The sequence below is a fragment of the Balaenoptera borealis genome, assembly GCF_965194805.1.
Source record: "Balaenoptera borealis genome assembly, chromosome: 9".
NCBI classification, from domain to species: Eukaryota; Metazoa; Chordata; class Mammalia; order Artiodactyla; family Balaenopteridae; genus Balaenoptera; species Balaenoptera borealis.
This window is the reverse complement of record NC_138873.1, coordinates 48,646,836-48,668,465: the sequence shown is the minus strand read 5'-3', so window position 1 is coordinate 48,668,465 and position 21,630 is coordinate 48,646,836. Positions and strand designations below refer to the sequence as shown.

General features: G+C 43.0%; 1 protein-coding gene and 1 long non-coding RNA gene across 5 annotated transcripts in view; one reads left to right on the top strand and one right to left on the bottom strand.

The window, feature by feature from the left end:
* Positions 1-21,630, bottom strand: part of TRAF3IP2 (TRAF3 interacting protein 2) — a 41,778-nt gene that overhangs the window by 14,490 nt on the left and 5,658 nt on the right. For 3 of the 4 annotated variants that reach the window (XR_014248199.1, XR_014248200.1, XM_082404773.1), the window contains exons 2-3: positions 13,759-14,595; positions 3,643-3,835 (exon numbers count right to left, since the gene is read on the bottom strand). Coding sequence is in view for 2 of the 4 variants with exons in the window: in XM_082404773.1 (XP_082260899.1) it covers positions 3,643-3,835; positions 13,759-14,587 (1,022 nt within the window). In the remaining 2 variants the exon portion in view is untranslated. The remainder of the gene's footprint in view (positions 1-3,642; positions 3,836-13,758; positions 14,596-21,630) is intronic. The other variant, XM_082404774.1, reaches the window with a different exon arrangement.
* On the top strand, positions 2-19,788 carry LOC309634610. Its single transcript, XR_014248233.1, has 5 exons — positions 2-995; positions 6,126-6,239; positions 6,345-6,462; positions 9,802-9,876; positions 16,452-19,788. It is a non-coding gene; the product is annotated as an uncharacterized lncRNA (long non-coding RNA).

The window sequence follows — 21,630 nt, the reverse complement described above, 5'->3', positions numbered from 1 at the left end:
AAGGAATACATTCACAGTAAATGTTCATGTTTTATAAACACAAACCTAGGGGGACAGAAAGCCTTTAATGACTATGGGAAATACCAGTGAGCTATCTCTCTCCTCTGCCTCCATTTCTTTCCTGACCCAGAAGGACAAGGTTTTTTTCTGCAGAGATTTTGGTCCATGAGCAATCTGGCTGGCTGCCATTTGTAAGGGCCTGTGCTAGGGGTCAAAGACGGAAGAAGGATTTGACTTCTCGATTTAAGGACTGTCTAATGGGGAAGATAAGTCTCACGTACAGATCAGACAAGATCACCAACAAAACAAAGTAATACAATGGGTGACATACAAGGTTTGGTGTTTAGGCATTCTGATAAAAAGACAACTTTTAGCTCACGATACATAACATTTAACTATATCTCAAAAGATAGAAAAGACCATGTAGGTTTAAAAGTATCTATGTTAATATACGAATAAAAATCTGATTTTGAAGACCCTTTAAAGAGGTTTGTACCATATTATTATATGGCATCTTTATTATTATTTTGGTCATCAAAATATTCCCATGAACAGTCTGCTGAGAGGAACAACCAGATGCACTCGTGTGAGATTTGGAAGGTAGACGGAAATGGAGGCCATGCTTCTGCCACTTCTGTGGTTTCTGTTGTTAAGGGCTGTCTGTCATGAGATGCCGAGTTCATCAGGAGGCATCCCAGTGTCCCGTTACAGCTTCACAGTGTCAAGGGCAGGGCATGGGCATCCGTTTTTTGCCAGTGCAGACCTAGCAGGAACAAAATGTTTCCAGTAGCTGCGGTGGTGGCAGCTTCCAGACTCTGGATAGTGCTGTGGCAGCATGGCCTAGAATGGAGAGCTCCGTGGTGGCTTTCTGACCCTCCGCCTCTCTGACCATGCCAGAGGAAGCAGCCTCTTTGGTCTCCTGTTCTGTGACGTTGCTCTGGGATCATTCCTGGAAGCCCAGCCTAAAACTCGTTCCTCCAACCTCCAACAATGTCGTAAGTACCCAATTCCCTATATTAAATCCCTTCTGTTTACAATAGCTAGAGTTGTTTCTGTTTTCTGTAACTGAATTCTAACTGATATGGAGACTAAAACTGTGTCTGTAATGTTTTATTTCTTCAAAAAACTATGAAGTAAATGTGGCATTGTTAACATTTTAAAAAACCTAGGTAGTGGGAACAGGAATGTTTGTTATTTGTTATGTTTGAAATTGCTTTATATTCTAAATTTTACAAAAGTTTTGAATATAAAAATCTGTGTGTATATGCCTAGATTGTTGCTTATGATTTCATATTTTTACCCAAAAGAGTATTAAAAAAATTCTGAAAGTCCTATGTAACAAGATTTAAAATAAAATTATACAGAATCTCAACTATATTATATTTCTTTTTTTTTTTTAATTAATTAATTAATTTATTTATTTTTGGCTGTGTTGGGTCTTCGCTTTCTGTGCAAGGGCTTTCTCTAGTTTCAGTGAGTGGGGGCCACTCTCCATCGCGGTGCGCGGGCCTCTCACTATCGCGGCCTCTCTTGTTGCGGAGCACAGGCTCCAGATGCGCAGGCTCAGTAGTTGTGGCTCACGGGCTTAGTTGCTCCGTGGCATGTGGGACCTTCCCAGACCAGGGCTCAAACCCGTGTCCCCTGCATTGGCAGGCAGATTCTCAACCACTGCGCCACCAGGGAAGCCCATCAACTATATTATATTTCTAATTGTGAATGCTTGAGGAAGTTATTTTTATTTTATATTAATATAGAAAAAAATTTTACGACATATGCCTTCATCTAATGGGGATCCAGTTCCATATTCTTTTTGGATTAAATGCCTTTGTACCCAAAGTTGCTTAGTTGTTATAAAAGACGGTTACTCATTTGACAAAGCAATGTTAAGGCCTTGATAATATTCAAAAACTTTCATATAAAACAATATCATGGAGAGTAATGACAGAGTAAATTTTCTGTATTAAGGTTCTCTTTCAAAAGACCAGTAAGAGGAGAATTAGCTTCATTACCTGTACTTATTTTTCATTATCTTAAAATGATAAAATAAATCCAAGGAGACCATAGCAGGCTTAAATTGATGTCACAAAAGCAATTACTCTGTACTACATTTGCTATTCTTCTGTATATCTAAAATTATTTCAAAATAAAAATTTATTTTAAAAATTACTATTGCCTCTCCTATTCAACACTAAACATAAAGATGCTTAAATTTTGTTTGTTTTCTTGGAATTTTAGATATTTTTTTATGCAAGAGTGCTTATCTGGCTGTGAATCATTACTTAATTCCATTATATAAATTCCACGCAATTTTGTTTTTAAAAAAATAAGGCATCTGTCTGCAAAGAAAATCTGAGGGTTTGTCGGCTTTTGAGTGAAGAGGAAAGGCAGATGTGCCTTATCTGCCATTGTAAATAGAGTGGGCTTTTTTCTTTCAATAAACTCTTTGAGCTGATTACCGATTTCTCTATTTCTGAAAAAAACTGCTTTAATAGGACCTTCATATCTCATTCTGTTCTCAAAACAGAATATAGATTTACTCTGAGTGGTATATAAAAGTCGTGCTTGAGCAAGAGCAAACATTTTATCTACTCTTTCCAATTTTGTCATAAATTAGGAAGCTCCATTTACATGAGTTGTTCCTGTATATTTTAGATCTATAAATTAAGAGAAAAAGAAAACTTGAAAAGTCAAAAGAAAACAATGGGGCTTCCCTGGTGGTACAGTGGTTAAGAATCTGCCTGCCTATGCAGGGGACACGGGTTCGAGCCCTGGTTGGGAAGATCCTACATGCCTTGGAGCAACTAGGCCCGTGTGCCACAACTACTGAGCCTGCGCTCTAGAGCCCGCGAGTCACAACTACTGAAGCCCACGCGCCTAGAGCCCGTGCTCCGCAACAAGAGAAGCCACCGCAATGAGAAGCCCACACACCTCAAGGAAGAGCAGCCCCCGCTCGCCGCAACTAGAGAAAGCCTGCACGCAGCAATGAAGACCCAACACAGCCAAAAATAAATAAATAAATTAAAAAAAGAGAGAGAACAATGAAGAGAAATATGATTAAAGGATTAGACAATTAAATTAGACAATTAAACAATTAAAGTCAAGAAAAACCAAAATTGTTTTTCTGGAAGAAGTATCGGAAAGACCTAATAATGGTGTTCAACATGCGTGAATTCTTTTATTACAAAAGAAAATAACAGGTTATTTTAAATTTCTATTAAGAGTGAATTGAATTTAAAATTTCGAAGTAAGAAATGGGCTTAAACAGGTGTAGAAACTAGGGATATAAAAAAGAACTTCATAGCTTTGGAAGTCAGTCATAGTAAAACCAAAAACCTATTTCGTGGGCTAAAAGGCCAGGGGATCTGAAAGTAAAAGAAGCAGGTGTGACTTAGCATCTTAAGAGCCTTTCCTTCAAGAGCATTTTGACTAGTCACCAGTGGCTTTATGTGTCTGGTAAAGAGATTCTTATCAACCACCTTCCCTCTCCTCCTGACCTGAAAAGTCTATGTGGGGCGTTCCAGTGTGTGACTTGGTCAGCAGCCTGGGTAGCAAACCAACAGAGAGCTTAGATACATTTTGATTGCATTGGCATCATTCTTTTTCATGTTAGAACTGTTTGAAATTTGGTCCCATCGTACTTACTGATACCTCAGGAGCCCTAGGGAGGAGTAGTCTCTTTGTGGAGCCCTCTCCTCTTGGTCCCAGGGGCTGGGATAGTTCAGGACGACCTTCTGCACAGGGTGCAGGCCTCTCACACTGGGTCCAGGTGGGGCCTGCCCAGGTAGAGCCGGCTGGATCACTTGCTGGTAGGCTGCTCGAGGGTAGTCGTGGCCATCTGCAGGTAAAGACAGCAAAGAAAACAGGGAAGGCTGACCCTAGCTCCTTTGTGTGAAAGGAGAGGTAAGCTCAGTGCAAATTTTTGTCCTGATACCAACTGAGGGTTCCAGATAATGTTAACCACCTCTAAGATGTTTGCCATATTTCTGTACTATTATTTACTTGATTGCTTTCATGAAATTGAGTCATTGTTTTTATTTTTTTCCTAAATAAAAATGTCTGTGAAATCATGAGTTTGGTGTTCTAATTGGAAAGCACAAAGCTCCACATAGGCCCCTATTTAAATAAGATGCTTAAAATAATCCAAACTGAGCCTATTCCAGCTGCCTGGCTGATAAAGACCAGGACTTGGAGGGCATCTCTAAGAATGGGGAGGTAGGACCACAGAGACCCCTTTGGTCTAGGACAAGATATACTGCCCAGGTTTTGCTGTTACAGCCTTCCTGGGGCAGGTGAGATACATCCCAAGGGGTCCAGATCACCACTATTCCTACCATAATTCCCCAAGTTTTTAGAACCCAAGGCTAGGAGAAATTATCCTAAGGGTAGATACAGAATCACTACTTGCTCTTTTCCTTCCCTGGACACACACACACACACACACCAATCCCTCAAGAAGAAGTCAATGAATGAAAACTTGGCTCATACCTCTGGGAAGTAGCCAACCAGTTGGCAACACCTCCCAACTTTCTCAGTCCTCTGTTGCTAAAGGCTATGTGCACCTGGGGCCAGGGCAGTTAGAAGAGGGCAGTCTCAGAGCAAAGCCAGGCCTGGCAGTGATTTATATGAATTTGTAACCTAGGAGAAAGTTGGTCCCAGCCAGACCCAGGAGTAGCAGAGTCCCAAAGGAAGAAGGGCAACCTGCCTGACCAGGTGAGAGAAGAGAAGCGAAGGTCAGAGGAGGCATGCAAGGGAACCCAGGAAGGGTGGGAGAGGAAGGCTCTGGGGGAACTGTCCAGGCCCAAAGGGGCTCAGGTGTGGGAAATCTGAGAGCTTTGATATATCTTAGGGGTAGGCCTAGCTTGGAGAGGGACTGGAGAGAGTCAGGTGGACAACCCTGCCAAATGAACCATGAGCATGTCCTGGTAATCCAAGCATTGCCACCTCTGCCCAAGCAAGAACTTGGATGATCGAGGAGGCATAGCTAGTTAGGGCAAGAAAGAACCTTGGTTTTCAAAATATTTATTGGTCTTTATTCTTTTTCTGATTATATAAATAATAACCAATTTGCCTGCTGTGTAGGTAGGATACATGCCGGGATGTAAAGTGAAATAAAACTAGGAAGTGAGCAAGAAAGTAACAGATAGAGAAGGTTCGAACCAGAATGCGGAGAGCGAGAATGTGGTTAAGAACTTTATTCTAGTTTGGTAAGTAGTCAGCAACCACTGAAGTTTTCATGGGAATATCTAGGGGACTATGGCCTCAAGTACAGAAGACAAATAATATGTGTATTCACTAGTGTGGCCCCACTGTCTGGACTCAGGAAACTTGGCTGGGTGACCCTGGAAATGTGCACAAGCCAGTCTCTCAAGCATGGTCAGAATCCCTGGATTTAGTCTATTGTCTGCTCTGACCTGTGACACCAGCTAGGTCCTTCCTGTCCTGCTTCCTTTGGCAAAACTGACCACACTCCTCTTAACCCAGGTTGTCTCCCGGCCCTGACCGTGACCCTTGCCCTGCTATTGCTTAAGCCTGGTCATGATATTAGGGGCTTAAGGAAAGGGAGGAGGATAAAAGGATCTGACTGGGTCTATCCCAGCCCCTTGGCTGATAAAGACCAGGACATGGAAGGCATCTCTAAGAATGGGGAGACAGGACCACAGAGCCCCCTATGGTCTAGAACAAGATAGACCACCGAGGTTTTGTTTTTACAGCCTTCCTGGGGCAGGTCAGACACATTCCAAGGGGTCCAGCTCACCAGTTGGAGTTTCAGGGCTACAGGGCTGGTCTCTCCTGCTGCTCTTTTCCGCAGATAGAACAGGGTACAAAGTGCCACTGCTATCAGGTAACTAGGCCAGCCATGTTTTTAGGTGTCTTGTATGAGTGGACCATTTACAAAACCAGCTATAGATACAACCCTCCAGAGATTTCCCATTGCATTTAAAATCCACCTTGCATGATCGGGTCTCTGCCCTTCTTGATTTTATCTCCTACTATACTCTGCTCATCAAGCCCCAGCTATCCTGGCTGTCTTTCTTCTTCTTGAACGCCCCAAGCTAGTCCCCACCTCTGGGACCCTGAGTCTGCCATCCCCTGTGCTCAGAATATTTTGCCCTGTGTCTTTACAGATCAACATCTCGACATTCAGGGCTCAGCTCAGATATCACCTGTTCACCAGTGGATTCACCTGTTCAAATCCCATCTCCCTATTTTATTTTCTTCCTAACGCTTATCATGTTTGTGTAAGTAAGCATGACTCTTACTTGTCACCTTCTTACCTGCCTTCCGTACGAGACTCTAAGCTCTGTGAAAGCATGAACTGTGTCTGTTTGCCACCACATCTCCAGGCACAGTGCCGACACCCAGGGGATGCTCAATAAATGAATGAATGAAGACTGAAGAGTTACAAAGCCAACTTCACACACGCACACAAGCGAAGCCATGGAGCACTGCACAATCTGCCTGGTAGGTCTTGGGTCTTCTAGACTGTCTATGTCTCATCTGCTATCCATTTGCGGTATTTTCAGTGTGCATCCTCTTCCTACTTCTCTGGAAGTAGGAAGAAGGAAGACAAGGAGAAGAGGAGCAACGTTGCCAGTGGCCTTGAAAGTTTTTAATGCTTAGAGCCATTCTTGTTTCCCATATCCATTAAAAAGTGGCTAATAAGGTTTTATTTGCTTTAAAAGGACTACCAAGCTCTAATCATAGGGTTTGTTTCTTTTCCAGAAGGCGGATGTTAGTGCTGTTAATCAAAAGCCTTTGAATCAAGGACATATGATTTCTAACAGATTATTCCTCACACAACAGGTTTTTGTCTCATAGCAACCAATCATATCATTAAAATCACTAAGGCATGTGGGCTAAGTGTTTGATTAGCTGTAACTCTCATTTCTGAAATGACCACCTGTAATAAAAACTTACACTGGTTTGTGTGAGCAGATGAAAATGATCCACCTCATCTATTTTTGAAATTAGGGTACTGACAATATAGTTCTCTATGCTGTCCTTTGATTGTTAAAGCAAAGAAATATTGAATATCAGAGGGTCAATCAAAAATAAGATTTCCTTTTTTAAAAAATACATTTATTTTATTTATTTATTTTTGGCTGCATTGGATCTTCATTGCTGCACGCGGGCTTTCTCTAGTTGCACCGAGTGGGACTACTCTTCGATGCGGTGCGTGGGCTTCTCATTGCGGTGGCTTCTCTTGTGGAGCACGGGCTCTAGGCTTGCGGGCTTCTCTGGTTGTGGCACGTGGGCTCAGTAGTTGTGGTGCATGGGCTTAGTTGCTCCGCGGGATGTGGGATCTTCCTGGTCCAGGGCTTGAACCCGTGTCGCCTGCATTGGCAGGCAGATTCTTAACCACTGTGCCACCAGGGAAGCCCAAGGTTTCCTTTTTGTAAGTGGAACTTGACTGGTTTTGTCTGGAATTTGGTTTGTTGTGTGGAAAAGTTGTGAAATAAAATCTGTATTTGTCGGGTAAATGAATGTCTTTTCATCGCTCAAATTTTGATAGTTTTGTTCCACTATTTTGACCAAGGCTTGCTAGTTTAGCTGGGTACTATATATATAATGGCTAACATTTATCGAGTACTTGTTACATGCCAAGTACTGTTCTAAGTTCCTTATTCAGGATTATAGAGTTCAATTTTTTGTTTTCCTAAAGAAGAAGTTTAACTTAGAAAAAAAATCCAAATTCCTTACCACAGTCCTTGCCTCCTTCATTTTCTAGCATATCATTCTCTCCCTGCTCACCCTGCTCCAGCCCCACTCGCTTGCTTTTGGTACATTAACTACACCAAACTCCTTGCTTCCCGGACCTTCTTTTCCTTTAGATTTCAGCTCACACGTGTCCTACTCAAAGAGGTCTCCTCTCACCATCCTGCCTATTAATGTCTGTTCTAACACCTGGCTATTTCCTTTATAACACGTACACTTTGTTATTTTGTTTGCCGATTTCTTCTTATGTATAGACTTATCTCCAGTAGACTGTGAACTCCGCAAAGACAGGACCATGTGTGTTGTATTCACCCCTGCACACCCAGTGCCTAGCAGAGAACTGGGCAAATATTTGTTGAATAAGTTGATAAATGAATGAACAAGGTCTGTTTCCAAATCTCATTGACCTCCTTTCTTTCCTCTGCTCTCCCATTTGACAAGTAAAGGTGGCCTTTCCAAGGCTTGATATCACAAAGTCTCTACTCACGATTAGGGAATCACTCCTTTTCCCAGGAAGTAGGGAACAGATTTCTTTTTGTTCATTCAACAAATATTATTGAACCTCTATGGCTAGGCAGGCGGTGAATAGAAATAAATAGGTTATAGTTCTCCTGAGTAGCTCAAAACAAATGGAGAGAGAAAGAGGAAATCTGTGTGTCTATGGATGTGTTTGGAAACACAAACCCACACTCAGTGCGTAAGAGAGGTGTGCAAGCCAGCAGCCACCTACATGGTAGACTTAAGAATCACTGCCTAAAATATCTCCCCCAATGACTTGTCCTCATGCTTAAAATTCCATAAAGAGAGTGCATTCTGTAGAATGTGATAGACAAGTGATTTGTTAGCACAGTAACTCCTAGATTCTGATGCAGTGTTAATCACAAAATAAAAATACAAATCTTGCACAATCATGAATAGGTGCCCAGAACTGTATGTTACTTGTCAATCTTATGATCCTCTTGGCCTGGGTACACACGGTCTTCGTGTTACTGGGCTTTGACCACTTGGAATTTGTAAACCAAATCCTAAACGAGGTTTTCCACTTATCAGTCAAAACATTCAACATTTTTCTTCCTTATTAAGAATGGTATTAAAAGAATTTATGAGAGAGAAAATAAAATCTGATTTTCAAGTTGTCAAAAGACATGATGATATAACGCAATCACTTTAGCCAGGAAAACAAAATGGCCAGCATAAACTATTACAGGAACTCCCACAGCTGTAAACAGCTGTAGTTCCTGAAAGGCAACGCCTTTCTTTATCATCTCTTCCTTCTGGTTTGTTTTTTCCTTACTTTTAATTCTGCATGCATTCTAGCATACAAATAATCACTCTTTGGGGTCCATATGAGCAATAGTAGGCATGTGTCCACAGGTTTATTTTATTCAGTCTCCTGGGTAGAGAAAGCAAGAATTTTACAGTAAAATAAGAGTCTTTTAGACTTAATACATTCTTTTCTCCCAATTTATTTGCGTCATGGGTTTTATTTGATTGCATAGCTATGATCTCCAGTCTGGTGACCTTCAGTGGAAGGATTTTGAGGCAGTAAGAGGCTGACTGCTCCCGGGGGTGGGGGGGAGGAAAGAAACAGTCTTTTCCCACTTCTTGTTTTCACCTGCTTTGATAACTTTTTTTTTTTTTTGACATGAAAGGGGTGACCTGTAACCATTTTTGCTTTAACTTGCAAAGGCTAAGGTATGCCATTTGCATGGTGATCATTATTTATTTATATTTTCATTAATGGATGAGGAAGTAATACTCTTCTAAAGCCGAGTAGAACCACGTAGCCATGGTTTCCAACTGCACAAGCATCACTTAGGTGAACAGCTCTTTTGAAGTGGTTTTGTTGGCAATTATATGCAGTTACAGCCCTGACATGAAACTAAGGATTTATACACCTGCTTTGAATGCTTAAAATCTGTGCCAGCGAGGGGGATCTAGAAGTAGAAGGGTACTTTACAGGGCTGGCTACAGGATCCATTTAGATAATAGCAATAATAACTAAGAGCTGCTAGTTATTGAGGGCTTACTACAAGCCAGCCACTTTCCTAGTGTCTTTAATACATTATCTCATTTAATCCTCAGAGCAACCTTCCTGGGAGCCATTGCTATCGGAGGCTTCATAAATATTTTGGGCTTGCAGTGCCCTGAAGAAAAACTGTAAGCACTGAATTTCCCTGACAAACCCAGCCCGACCCTGACCCTCTTCCCTGTGATTAGATGCCCCTGGGAACCAGGACCAAGGCACATGCAAGGTGGATTAGGCTGAGCCCACCTGTACACTCTCATGTCCCCTTACTTTTCTTTTTCCTTTTTAACTTTTATTTATTTTTAAAATTTATTTATTTATTTATTTTTGGCTGTGTTGGGTCTTCGTTGCTGCGCACTGGCTTTCTCTAGTTGCAGCTAGTGGGGCTACTCTTCGTTGCGGTGTGTGGGCTTCTCATTGCTGTGGCTTCTCTTGTTGCGGAGCACGGGCTCTAGGCATGCAGGCTTCAGTAGTTGTGGCTCGCGGGCTCTAGAGCGCAGGTTCAGTAGTTGTGGCACATGGGCTTAGCTGCTCCGTGGCATGTGGGATCTTCCCGGACCAGGGCTCAAACCCGTGTCCCCTGCCTAGGCAGGCAGATTCTTAACCACTGCACCACCAGGGAAGTCCCTTTACTTATTTTTTAAATTATAAAAGTAATGCCTGTTTGCTCTAACAAATTCAACAAAATTATGTAGAGTTAGAAGAAAAATCTCCCTGTCTCTTCCTAATTCCTTGCTCCCCTTCCCGCATGATCACAGTTAACAGTTGGGGCCATCTTACACACTTTTTAATGGAGTTTTTAACATATATAATAAAAAAAAATAACATGTATGGGATCAACACTTCATGCTTCTCCCTTAATCTTTTTTATGTCAGAGTGTGTATTTTAGTCTACGTAACAGGGGCCTAGTAGTCTATGGTATAAATAAATCACAACTTATTTACAATAATGTATATTCTTTATAACATAATTTGATAATTATTTATAATTTACTAATTTATAATTATTTACGATAATCTGTCCCCTTATTGATAGGCATTTTAGTGTTTTTATTCTTACTCTAATACAAGCATCCTCATTCAGGTATTTCTATATGTTCATTTAATGTGTCTATAGGACAGATTCCTACAAGTGAGACTGCTGGACCAAAGAGGACACATTTAAAATTTTGATAGTGAAATTGTCTCTTGGAAGACTGTACCAGTTTATATTCCTATCAAGGGTAGATGGGAAAGTTCATTTCCCCATAAACCCACTAACACTAGATGTTGTCCCAGGGTTCTTTTCTTTTTGTGCGCCTGATTGGGAAAAATACATCTTTAAAAATTTTGCATTTCTCAAATTCAGTAATAGTAAGCTTGGTTTCATATGCTTATTGGCTGCTTATAAGTCTTCTGTGAATTATTCCCTTCTTCTGTCCAAGTTCTCTGCTCTCTGCCTTTCATCACTTATCTTCACTCCCAGGATCCTAGGCCTCCCTTTCCTCCCCAACTTCAATAGAAGGAAATAATATAGAGAGCAAGGGGAGGGGATCTGATGAGAGAAAGCAAGTGTTAGAGACTAAAAGTATTCCCAGTGGGAGTGTTTGCATTTTAACAGAGCCTGCCCAAAGAGGGCAATGCTTACCTCCAAAGACTAGATTGCTAACGATGCCATTTCAGGGTTCAACAGGAAAAATATTTTCAAGTGAGAAGATCTTCCTGGAACCCTCAAATTATGAGTCCATGCTTTCTCTGTCTATCACAATGGGCCTTTCTCCTGTTAGTGGTTAAAGGCAACTGCTTGGGACTTAGTATCACAAAGCCCTTGATGAAGTATTCACACTTCTACATATTAATCTAAGAAACTAATCAGAAATGCAGGTAAAAACTTATGTACATGATGTATCATATCATTGCTTATTGGATCAGAAATTGGAAACTATTTAAAATGTCCAACAACAGAGAATAGCTTAAAAACAACTTGATAGATCCATCTGATGAAATAATATGCAGCATTTTTAGGTGATGCTGGAAGAATTACACTGAAATTATTTTAGTTTTATATTAAATATATATGCAAAAACCCAGTAAATATGTCAAACCCCAATAAGGAATTATTTTTGGGTGATGGAAACATGGCTTTTGGGCATATTTCAACTTTGAGAGTGAACAAACATTAGTATTATGATCAGAAAAATTATCTTTAAATGCAGATAGTAGAATGTTAAAAAAAAGTATTTTGTGGTATTATTTCCACAAAATTATTCCTTTTTAACCTAGAAATCTTTGAGAAAAAAATGCAAATCCTGACCCTGCCAAGGTTCAGTTTTCAGTAAGTGATTCATGCTCAAGGAACTCTGCCACCACACCCATCCTATCCCTGGGTGCTCAAAGTACAAGGGACGTCCTTGCTTCCCAATCAGCTAACTTCCCAACATCCCACACCAACACCAGAGTCCCACTTGTAGACCTTAGGGGCTCTTTCTCCCGAAGCTCCGCTGCTTCCTTATCTCTTAGCCTCACTCTTAACTCACATTCATTCTTGCCTGTTTTCTTCCAAGCATCTTCTAAGTTAAATTCCTTTACCTCACTTTTTTTTTTTTTTATATTATGAATTACTCTGTTGCTCCATTCGCTTTAGGAAGCTTTATATTAAATGCACATGTATAAATACATAAATTGTGATTGATTATAGGATGTGTAATTATTTCTATAATTTATTTTAAAGCTAGGCACCAGATTTGGTCAGACTCTTTGGTCAGACCATTTGAACTGCTTTCGATATGGTGTTTTTTTGCTATGAAAAATATTGCATCTCCCAGGCCCATGTTTCATCTGTAAAGCCCTATTGTTATTTTCCAGCAGCCTCTTAGAGAGCTGACATCAAGAATTGTGATGAACCTTTTATCTCAGTCTAAGACTTTATCACTTTCAGAGATGCTTACTGCACTGATACATATTATTCATTCATTCATTCATTCATTCATTCAGAAATAATTTTTTGAGAATCTAGTATATGCTGGTCACTGTGCTAAATGCTGCGGAATTATGGATTGAAAATACACCTTTGCTGAATGTGCAAAAACTTACAGTCTGGAAAGAGAAGTAAACAATTCCGTAAGTAAATGCCATACTGGCATTAGGTGCCCCAACAGGCAGAGTATAAGGAAACAGAGAGCCCAAAGGAGGGACTGATCTGGGGAGACTGCCAGAGGGACACTTGAGCTAAGTCTTAAAAGAGGTATATAGTGATGGTTGTATAACTCTAAATTGAATTGTACACCTAAATGGGGGCAGGGTGAACTTCATAATATATAATTTAGATCTCAAAAAAGCAGTTAAAGAAAAAAAGGTATAGAACTGGTTCAAATGTACAAGAAGGGGAAAAACATCCTGGGTAGAGAGAAGAGTGTGGGCAAACGCAGGGGGATGTGAAACAGCTCGACAAGTTAGGGGGACTGCCACTCCTCAAGTGTGGCTAGATGGTAGGGTAGATGTTGGTGGTTCCATCTCCAAAGGCCTTTAAGCAATATAATCACAGGAGCAACTGGATCTTCATGTAATGCATGAATTCAGAGTCCCCATGACATTCTGGGCACCTTCTGAGTTTTTTGACAGAAGTCCCCTTTCTCTGAAAACTCTAAGGTGGAGAAGAAGCATGTAAAGAAGGAAAACCCCAGATGCCCAAGAATTTGGATAACAAACAAGTTTTCTAGAAGTTATTTGCGTCGTCTCCCTGCCTCTCGGCAAGTTTCACTTAACACTACCCTGGAGAGGAATCTGTTTTAGACTTACAGTTTCCTAGAGAAGCAGGTTCCAAGCGGAACGAACGGGCTTTGGGCCAAGATAAAGCATTATTCTAAAGCCCCTTGCAAATCCAATCACGTGCGGAAGGCCCCATAGGAAGCAAAATGTCCTCCCTGCCTTCTGACCTGTCTGTGCTGGTCTAACCATGCAAGACATTGACGGTGAGATTCCCGTTTACTCAGTTACCCAGCCCAGAATGTCCAGAGGAGGTAAAGCTCACTTACATGGCACCAGGTGATCGGGGCCTCCAGGACAATAGTAGTGATAGTTCCACTGAGCCTGTGGGGAAGAGCTGGGAGGCAGCATCTGTGCACATGCTGGATATCTCTGAGGTTCAAACTGATGGAACTCCCTGGATCTGAGAGGCCTGGGGAGGTCCTGGGGGTAACACACGGACGTGAGGGGCAGGGGCCTTTCCAGCTGCCTGATGCCCAGGACGTCCTGGGGCTGTGAATCATATCCCGTGTCTATCGTACGCAGGTCTGGGGCTGCACGGTTCCTGTGGGTCCGGGCCCGTGGCACCATCTCTTGGCTACTGCCCGGGGGGTCTGCTGAGGCATTAGGTAAACTTTGGTCTGATTTGTCTGAGTCATGGCCAGGGTCAGGAGAAGCTGCTGAAAGCTGAGATCCCAGCCATTGATTACGTTTTTCCATAAGTGAAAACTGATGCTCCAGGGGGTGGGCTCCAGCCACAGACTCAGCCTCAGGCTCGCTGTCTGCAGAGCAGCCCAAGGGAAAATCTTTGCCCGGGTCTGGGTGTCTCCTCCAGAAGCTGTCTTCACTCTCTGCCAGGACTTTAGTGCGCAGGCAGGTGACCTGCTGGGACACAGGCTGCTGGTGATTTGAAAGCTTCAGGGTTGGGTGAGCGTGAGAAAAGTCTCCTGAGGAAGAGTGAGGGGTTTGAGGTGCAGATAAGCTGTTGGGTGCCATGTTCCTTGTATCTAGAGCAGGTAGTTCGGATTCTTCTTCCAGGGAATATTCTGAGAGAGGTTTCAGCAACTGACTTGGGTATGGTTCTGATTCATCAACCTCCACAGGAATGCTTCGGCTCATCCTAGTTTCTGGAACAAGAGAAAACATGCCACAGCCTCACAAGTCAGATCATTTCTTGGAGTCCCCCGCCTTATGACCTTAAGGGACCTCATTCAAGATGTGGTTTAAATTAACAGTAGAGTGACACCAATGCGCTGGCAGAGCCCTGATCACGTAAAATTGTTCACTTATCCTCCAGGCAAAGGCACTAAGGCTTATTAAGATATTTTTATCTGGAAGGCGATTCAAAGAATGTGACTGGACCATTATGTGGTAGAAGTCATACACCAGCAAGGGAAAGACATGGATGAAAATCAACAGCCAAGTTTTGAGGAAGGAGAAGTAATCAGCATGTGGGTTGTTTCATGTGTATTTGGAATCCATGATGAAAGAAATCTCAGTAACGAATGTGGAATGATCTCTAAAATATACTGTTAAGTGATTAAAATAAAGCAAGGTGCAGACCAATGTGTATACGATGCTGCTATTTTGTGTGAAAAAATAAAGAGAGGGGAATGTGTGTGTGTGTGTGAGCACAATTGCTTGCACACGTATAAAACGTGTATGGAGGACACACAAGACATTGGTGCATTGGGTGCCTTTGAGAAGGGAGCTAAGCTGAGGGAGACGGGGGAGGGGGAGAGTTTTTACCTTCTGAAGTTTTAAACTTTTGCCCCCTGTGACTATTGCCCAATTAAAAAAAAAAGATTTTTAAAGCCTGAGTTTAAAAAGCACTGGAAAAAAGGTCATAGTGACATTTTCCACTTACAACTATAGGTTATTTGGAGGGCTTAATTCCCTCTTGCACGATGCCTGCATGACCATCTGGTCTGTGATGTAGTAGCTGCACGGACAAGGCTCGCTAAACTAGCCTTTAGCCCACAGAGCAGTTAGCCCACAGTCCAGGTAATATTGGCTTTACCTATAAAAATAGAACTCTCAATCAACATAACAGAATGAGAAAGAAAATTCGCCTCCCCTTATCAGAAGATTGGTTGAGATGATGTCCCAGGATGCTTAGGCTCCAGGGGAAGGAAGGAGGCAGGTCACGGAAAAAGATGTCACAGGGTGATGACGGGAGGCCTGCAGAAGTCTCCGGAGCAGGGATAGTGGGAGCGAGGAAGTGAAAAGAAAAAATCCTGGCCGTCTGTTCCATGCAGGCCTCGTACATAGCATACCTCAAGTGCCATACAGGGAGAAAGGGTGGTGCCGGGGGTGGTGGATTTTTAAATTCCTATTTTATCCATGTAGAATTTCAAACACAAACACTCACTGAGGGCTTACTGTGCCCAAAGGCACGATGCCCATCAGTTATTGTGCTAAGACAAGTTGGAAAATTATGAATTCCCCTTCTCTTGTGCCCGGTACCCAACCCAATGGCAACAAGACAGCACGCATTTTAAAATGCTGCCCCAAAGAGCAGAAATGGGATCAGTAGTTTCCCACCAAATGTATCTTCCCGGCCTGTAGAAAGAGACCTCAATCTGCCCTGCACTCCCTGCCAAATGAATGCCCTCTAACACTTCTCTGACTCTCACTTGGTATCAGACTTACCCATCTGCTGCAAACAACCTTTGTACCATTTTCTGGCACAACAGAGAATTCCCTCAGGCTCCAAGTCCCTGCCAGACCTCCCTCCTTGCCTTGGTGTCCCCTGCCCCGGGCTGGCTCTTTTCTAGGCTGCTGTCTAGGCTGGGTGTACTTCCTGCCCCTTGACTCTGCAGAGGATAGACTTCATCACCTAAATTGCTTAGACCCTGTAAAAACACACAAATTTCAACTGATTTCAGTTGATGAGACCTACCCAAAACACACATATTTCAACTACTGAGTATTTTAAAATGTTCACCATTGTTTTCCTTTCTTTCTTACAATTTTTCTACAGCTATGAAATTGGATATGCCATACAACATGCTCTTCAGCTGGTCAGGAAACAGAAGTATTTTCCGAAGGGCTGGCTGAGTGTTGCGTAATCTCCTGCAAGCATCTGTGGGCCCACAGCTGAAAGGGGGGGGGTGTCGGGGGGGGGGATGTCGGGGTAAGAGGGGCAGCCAGCAAGCCAGCCCGCAAGAGAACTAAATGCTGTCAGCTATTTCTTGGTATGCAATTCATTTTCATTTTCTACACTTCAGGTACAATTGTTTATATTCTCCCTGGGTCTTCAAATGTGAATACCTTAGAAGTGCTTCCCTAAAAAAATTAAATTAAATTTAAAAAGTTGCAAATTCTCTTCTAGCTGAGGAACCTTCAAGGACTTGGAGGAAGCTAATAAAAAGGGTGACAAATGGGGTCATCTCTGGAGTGCGGTCACTGCCTGGGAATCTGAGGTCCATCCTAGGGTGGGAATTCTAGAGTTGAAACTGGTCTGAAAATGAACAGATGGTTCCTCGGATGATAGTGAATAAACCTGGTATGGCAATAAACAACCTTTCAGGAAAGCTATGGGATTAGTAATCTTTAAAAAACAAAATGAACTCTGATGTTTTAAATTTGTCATTACAAATATTCAAACAGCAAATGATTACTGAACCTTACTATGTGTCCAGCTCTGTGCTGTGTACCCCCTCTTCTGAGGCATAAGCTCAGTTAAAATTTTTTTACAAATGGTAATACCTACAAGTGACACAAAACTCAAAAGGTACAAGAGGGTATATTGTGAAAGGTAAACAAAATTATTTCTGAAGTCATAAAACATTATTCCTACCTTCAAGTTGCTTGCGATCCAGCTAAAGGAAGACAACTAATACAGGAAATCAAAGGTCCTACCTCAGGGCCTTTGCACTTGTTGTGCCTTCTTCTTGGAACACTCTTCCCCTACATATCTGCATGGCTTGATCCCTTTCTCTTTTAGGTGTTTACTCAGCTCTCGCTTTCTCAGTGAGGGCTCCCTGGTCACCCTCTAAAATTTTTACATGCTCCTTGCACTCTCTGTCTCCCTTCCCTGCTTTATCATTCTCTCTAGCAGTTATCACCACTGTATATACTATAAAACATATGTTATAAATACAAATATCTAGTACATTCCTTGTTTATTGTCTCCCCCCTTCCCCAGAATGTAAATTTCATGAGGGCGTGATTTTTGACTCTTCTGTTCACAGCTGTATTCCCAGCATCTAGAAGTATACCTGGTACATAGTAGGTGCTCAATAAATATTTGTTGAATGAATGAATGATTGATGCCTGTTTCAGAGAGGAGACAGATCCATGTAGCTGGAAGGATCCCGGACAGTGAGGATGTCAGGCTCATGAAAGGTGGCAGGGAGGATTTCAGAGTTCTTGAAATTATACCCTTCCCTCTTCCTCTCTTTCTCTCAAATATGTATTAAGTTCCCCTAAGTGTCAGGCCCCGAGGCGGGTCTGGGCCGTGCCTGAAGAGGTCCCACCCCCCCACAGCAGGGTTGACCTGAACCCTCCCTGGCAGAATAACAGTGAGTCCACCACCCAGCGTGCTGGGACATCTGCTCTTCTGCTCCAGACAGGAAGGCAGCTGGTCTCCTCTTGCATCCTCAGAGCCTCACGAAGAACAGCAGAGGGTGGGGCAGGCCTGCAGTCACCACGAGGGCCCCTCCAGCCCTAGACCCCGGCCAGAACTGACAGAAAAACCCTGCCACCCTCCTGAGGGTGTCACAGAGAAAAACTACACGCCGACACCACATCAGAAGGCCTTGGGCAGATCAGTGGGTTGGGTCGGAAATGACAGTTTTACTTTTTGGTCTTTAATGTCAATATTGTAAAAAAAAAATAAATAAATAATGCACATTGAAAAAAATTAACTCAGTGTCTCATCGCTCCTAACCATTTCTAATTTCCCTGTTTTATTCCAGACCCTTCTCTATATGATGTCCAGGCGGTTGTAACCCTGGCACAGCCTGTGCTCCCATCCTTAACAGCGGGTGGCAATTGGTTTTAAGTGGAAAAGCCCTGTTTTCTAGCCATGACCTAGAGGAGAAGTCTATGACCCCTGAGGGGGACAGAAGACCTGCCAGCCAGGCCCTGGTGAGCCCCAGGGCTGGCGGTGCTCTAGACAGTCTCAGCTTATCAGCATGATGCTGAGCTTGGAAGCCGGAAGCCAGGGAGAGGCTGGAGCAGACAGCCATGTCTAGCTCATTGCTTCAAGCCCCTGGGGGAAGGGAGAGGCTGGCTGGCCAGGGACCCCAGGAGAGTTTCTGTTTCAGAAGCGCTTTCTGAGGCTCACAATACAGATGTCCAGGCCTCACACCTAGAGATTCTGAGGCGGGGCCAGGGCTCCCTTTTTCTTCTGTTTAAGTCCCACAGGTAAATAGGTTCTCTCATATTTTGCCAAGGGGAGTGTAATCTGTACAATTTGGCCATAACTATCAGAATTTTAAAATCTTATGTCCTTTGACTTAGTAATTTCATTTCCAAGAATTTCCTCTACAGAGATATGCAAGTATCATGTAAAACGAAGAGGCTATGAGGATAGGCAATGCAGCAATGTTTGTAACAGCAAAGACTACAAACAACCCACGCGTCCAGAAAGGTTCTGCTTTTTAAAACTATGGTCCAGCCTTATAATGAACGCTCTGCATCTTTTTGAAAAGACTGAGGAAGTGCTGTGTGAACTGATGTGGAACCATCTCCAAGATTTACTGTGAAGTTAAAAAAGGAAAGAGCAGAACAGTGTGTAGAGTACACTACCCTTTGTACGATCTGAGATTGTATATGCCCACACCATCACATCCGAAAGCTGCAACACAGGATGCCTCTGGGAAGGGAACTGGGTGACTGGGAACAGGGGCAGGAGAGGGACTTGCTTTTCAGAGCATTTTTTACCTTTTAAGTTTTGTACCAAGTGCCTGTATATCTACTTAAAAGATAAAAAAAGGAAAAGGAGAAGCTCCACCAGTGATTCTGATGTTCACAAAGATTAAGAACCAATGTGAGGGGGCTTCCCTGGTGGCGCAGTGGTTGAGAATCTGCCTGCCAATGCAGGGGACACGGGTTCGAGCCCTGGTCTGGGAAGATCCCACATGCCGCGGAGCAACTGGGCCCGTGAGCCACAACTACTGAGCCTGAGCGTCTGGAGCCTGTGCTCCGCAACAAGAGAGGCCGTGATAGTGAGAGGCCCATGCACCGCGATGAAGAGTGGCCCCCACTCGCCGCAACTGGAGAAAGCCCTCACACAGAAACGAAGACCCAACACAGCCAAAAATAAAAATAATAAATAAATAATAAATAAAAAATTAAAAAAAAAAAAAGAACCAATGTGAGAGAGGCACTGCTGAGACCACCCAGGAGAGAGTGAACCGTCCCATAAAAATACAAAAGACCGGGGCTTCCCTGGTGGCGCAGTGGTTGAGACTCTGCCTGCCAATGCAGGGGACACGGGTTCGATCCCTGGTCTGGGAAGATCCCACATGCCGCGGAGCAACTAGGCCCGTGAGCCACAATCACTGAGTCTGCGCGTCTGGAGCCTGTGCTCCGCAACAAGAGAGGCCGCGATAGTGAGAGGCCCGCGCACCGCGATGAAGAGTGGCCCCTGGTTGCCACAACTAGAGAAAGCCCTCGCACAGAAACGAAGACCCAACACAGCCATAAATAAATAAATAAATAAATAATTAAAAAAAAAAACAACAACTCAGTGGATCTCAAAAAAATACAACAGACCGTTCAGCAGAGGGTGGGGACATTTGTCCATGGTGGGAGTGGGTGGGACCGGGGTGGGACTGGGGTGGCACAAGCTAGGAATGGAGGGCTAGTCCCAGGGCCACACAACCAGGTGAAACCATGGTGTATGTGAGCCTGGTTCTTACTCTGATCTGACCCAAGAGACAGCAGTTTTCCTTCTCTGGAATCTCACTGCCCTTTGGACGGTGAGCTGTGGTTCCAGCTCTTAGATTCTGACCAGCATCTTTCTTCAAATCCCTCTGTTAGTTTTTCTGTCCCAGCCTCTCTCGCTTCCTTTCTGCCCCCTACCCTTCCTGCGTAGCCTGGTTTTGCAGATAAGACCTTATCCAGACATCAGCAGTTTTGACATCCCCTGTGACAATGCTCCCTGGTGTCCCATTCACAGAATTTCCCATTCATTCTCTCTTTCTCTCTCTTTTGCTGCCTCCAAGTCTTTGCTCATGTCTGTTCCCAGCAACCTTTCTCTCCTCCAGCACATTCTGCCTTCAATTATTAGTTTCTCGAAACAGAGCCTATCAGTCTTCGCAGCACTACCTTTCTTATCTCATGGTTCATCCAAAAGCTTCTTTTCCTCCCATCATGCCCGCCTCGCTTTCTGCAGGTCTCTTAGACCCCAGCCTGGTGTGCATAGGACACAAGTCTCTCTTAGGGCACATATTCACAGATATGATGTCCACGTTCACAGTTAACTGTGGCTTCTGCCATCCAGACGGGCTTACCCTGAATCAATACTTATTTCTAGGATGTGGAAAATATGCAGGACTTAAATGCACAGGCTCTAGATTCAAGCTCCCCATGATTAAATTCTTTCTCTGCTAGCTGCACGATTAGATGTGTGACCTTGAGAAAATTACTTAACTTCTCTGGGCCTCATTTTTCTCATCTGTAAAGTGGGGGAAATAACAGCATTTGCCCCATAGGAGGGTATTGTGAGAGTAAAAGAAGAAGGTGTAAATAAAGTGCTGGCTGTAGGGCCTGGCCCATATTAAGCTCTCCAAAAACAATGGCTATTTTGTTATTTTTACAACAAGTGATTTGGCTTTAGAACTGTTTTCTAGACAATGTTCACTTGTTTTATACCTGGACACTAAACCTATTATATGAACCTAATGTATGGAGACCATATCTTTTTAACCAACATGTGTATTTCTGGCAGATTTGATATACATCATCTCATCTGGTCCTTAAAACAGCTGGGTCACAGGCGGGGTATGTGGTTTCACTTCACCATTCCTATTGCACAGAGCCTTGGGCACATTAAGTAGCTTTTCCAAAGTCACCGCCAATTCTAGCCTATAGATCTCCTACCTCTTTCCATTAAACCACATAGATCAGGCACTGGCAAACCTTTTCTGTAAAGAACCAGATAGTAGTAAATAGTTCACATTTGTGGACCACATACCGTCTCTGTCTCA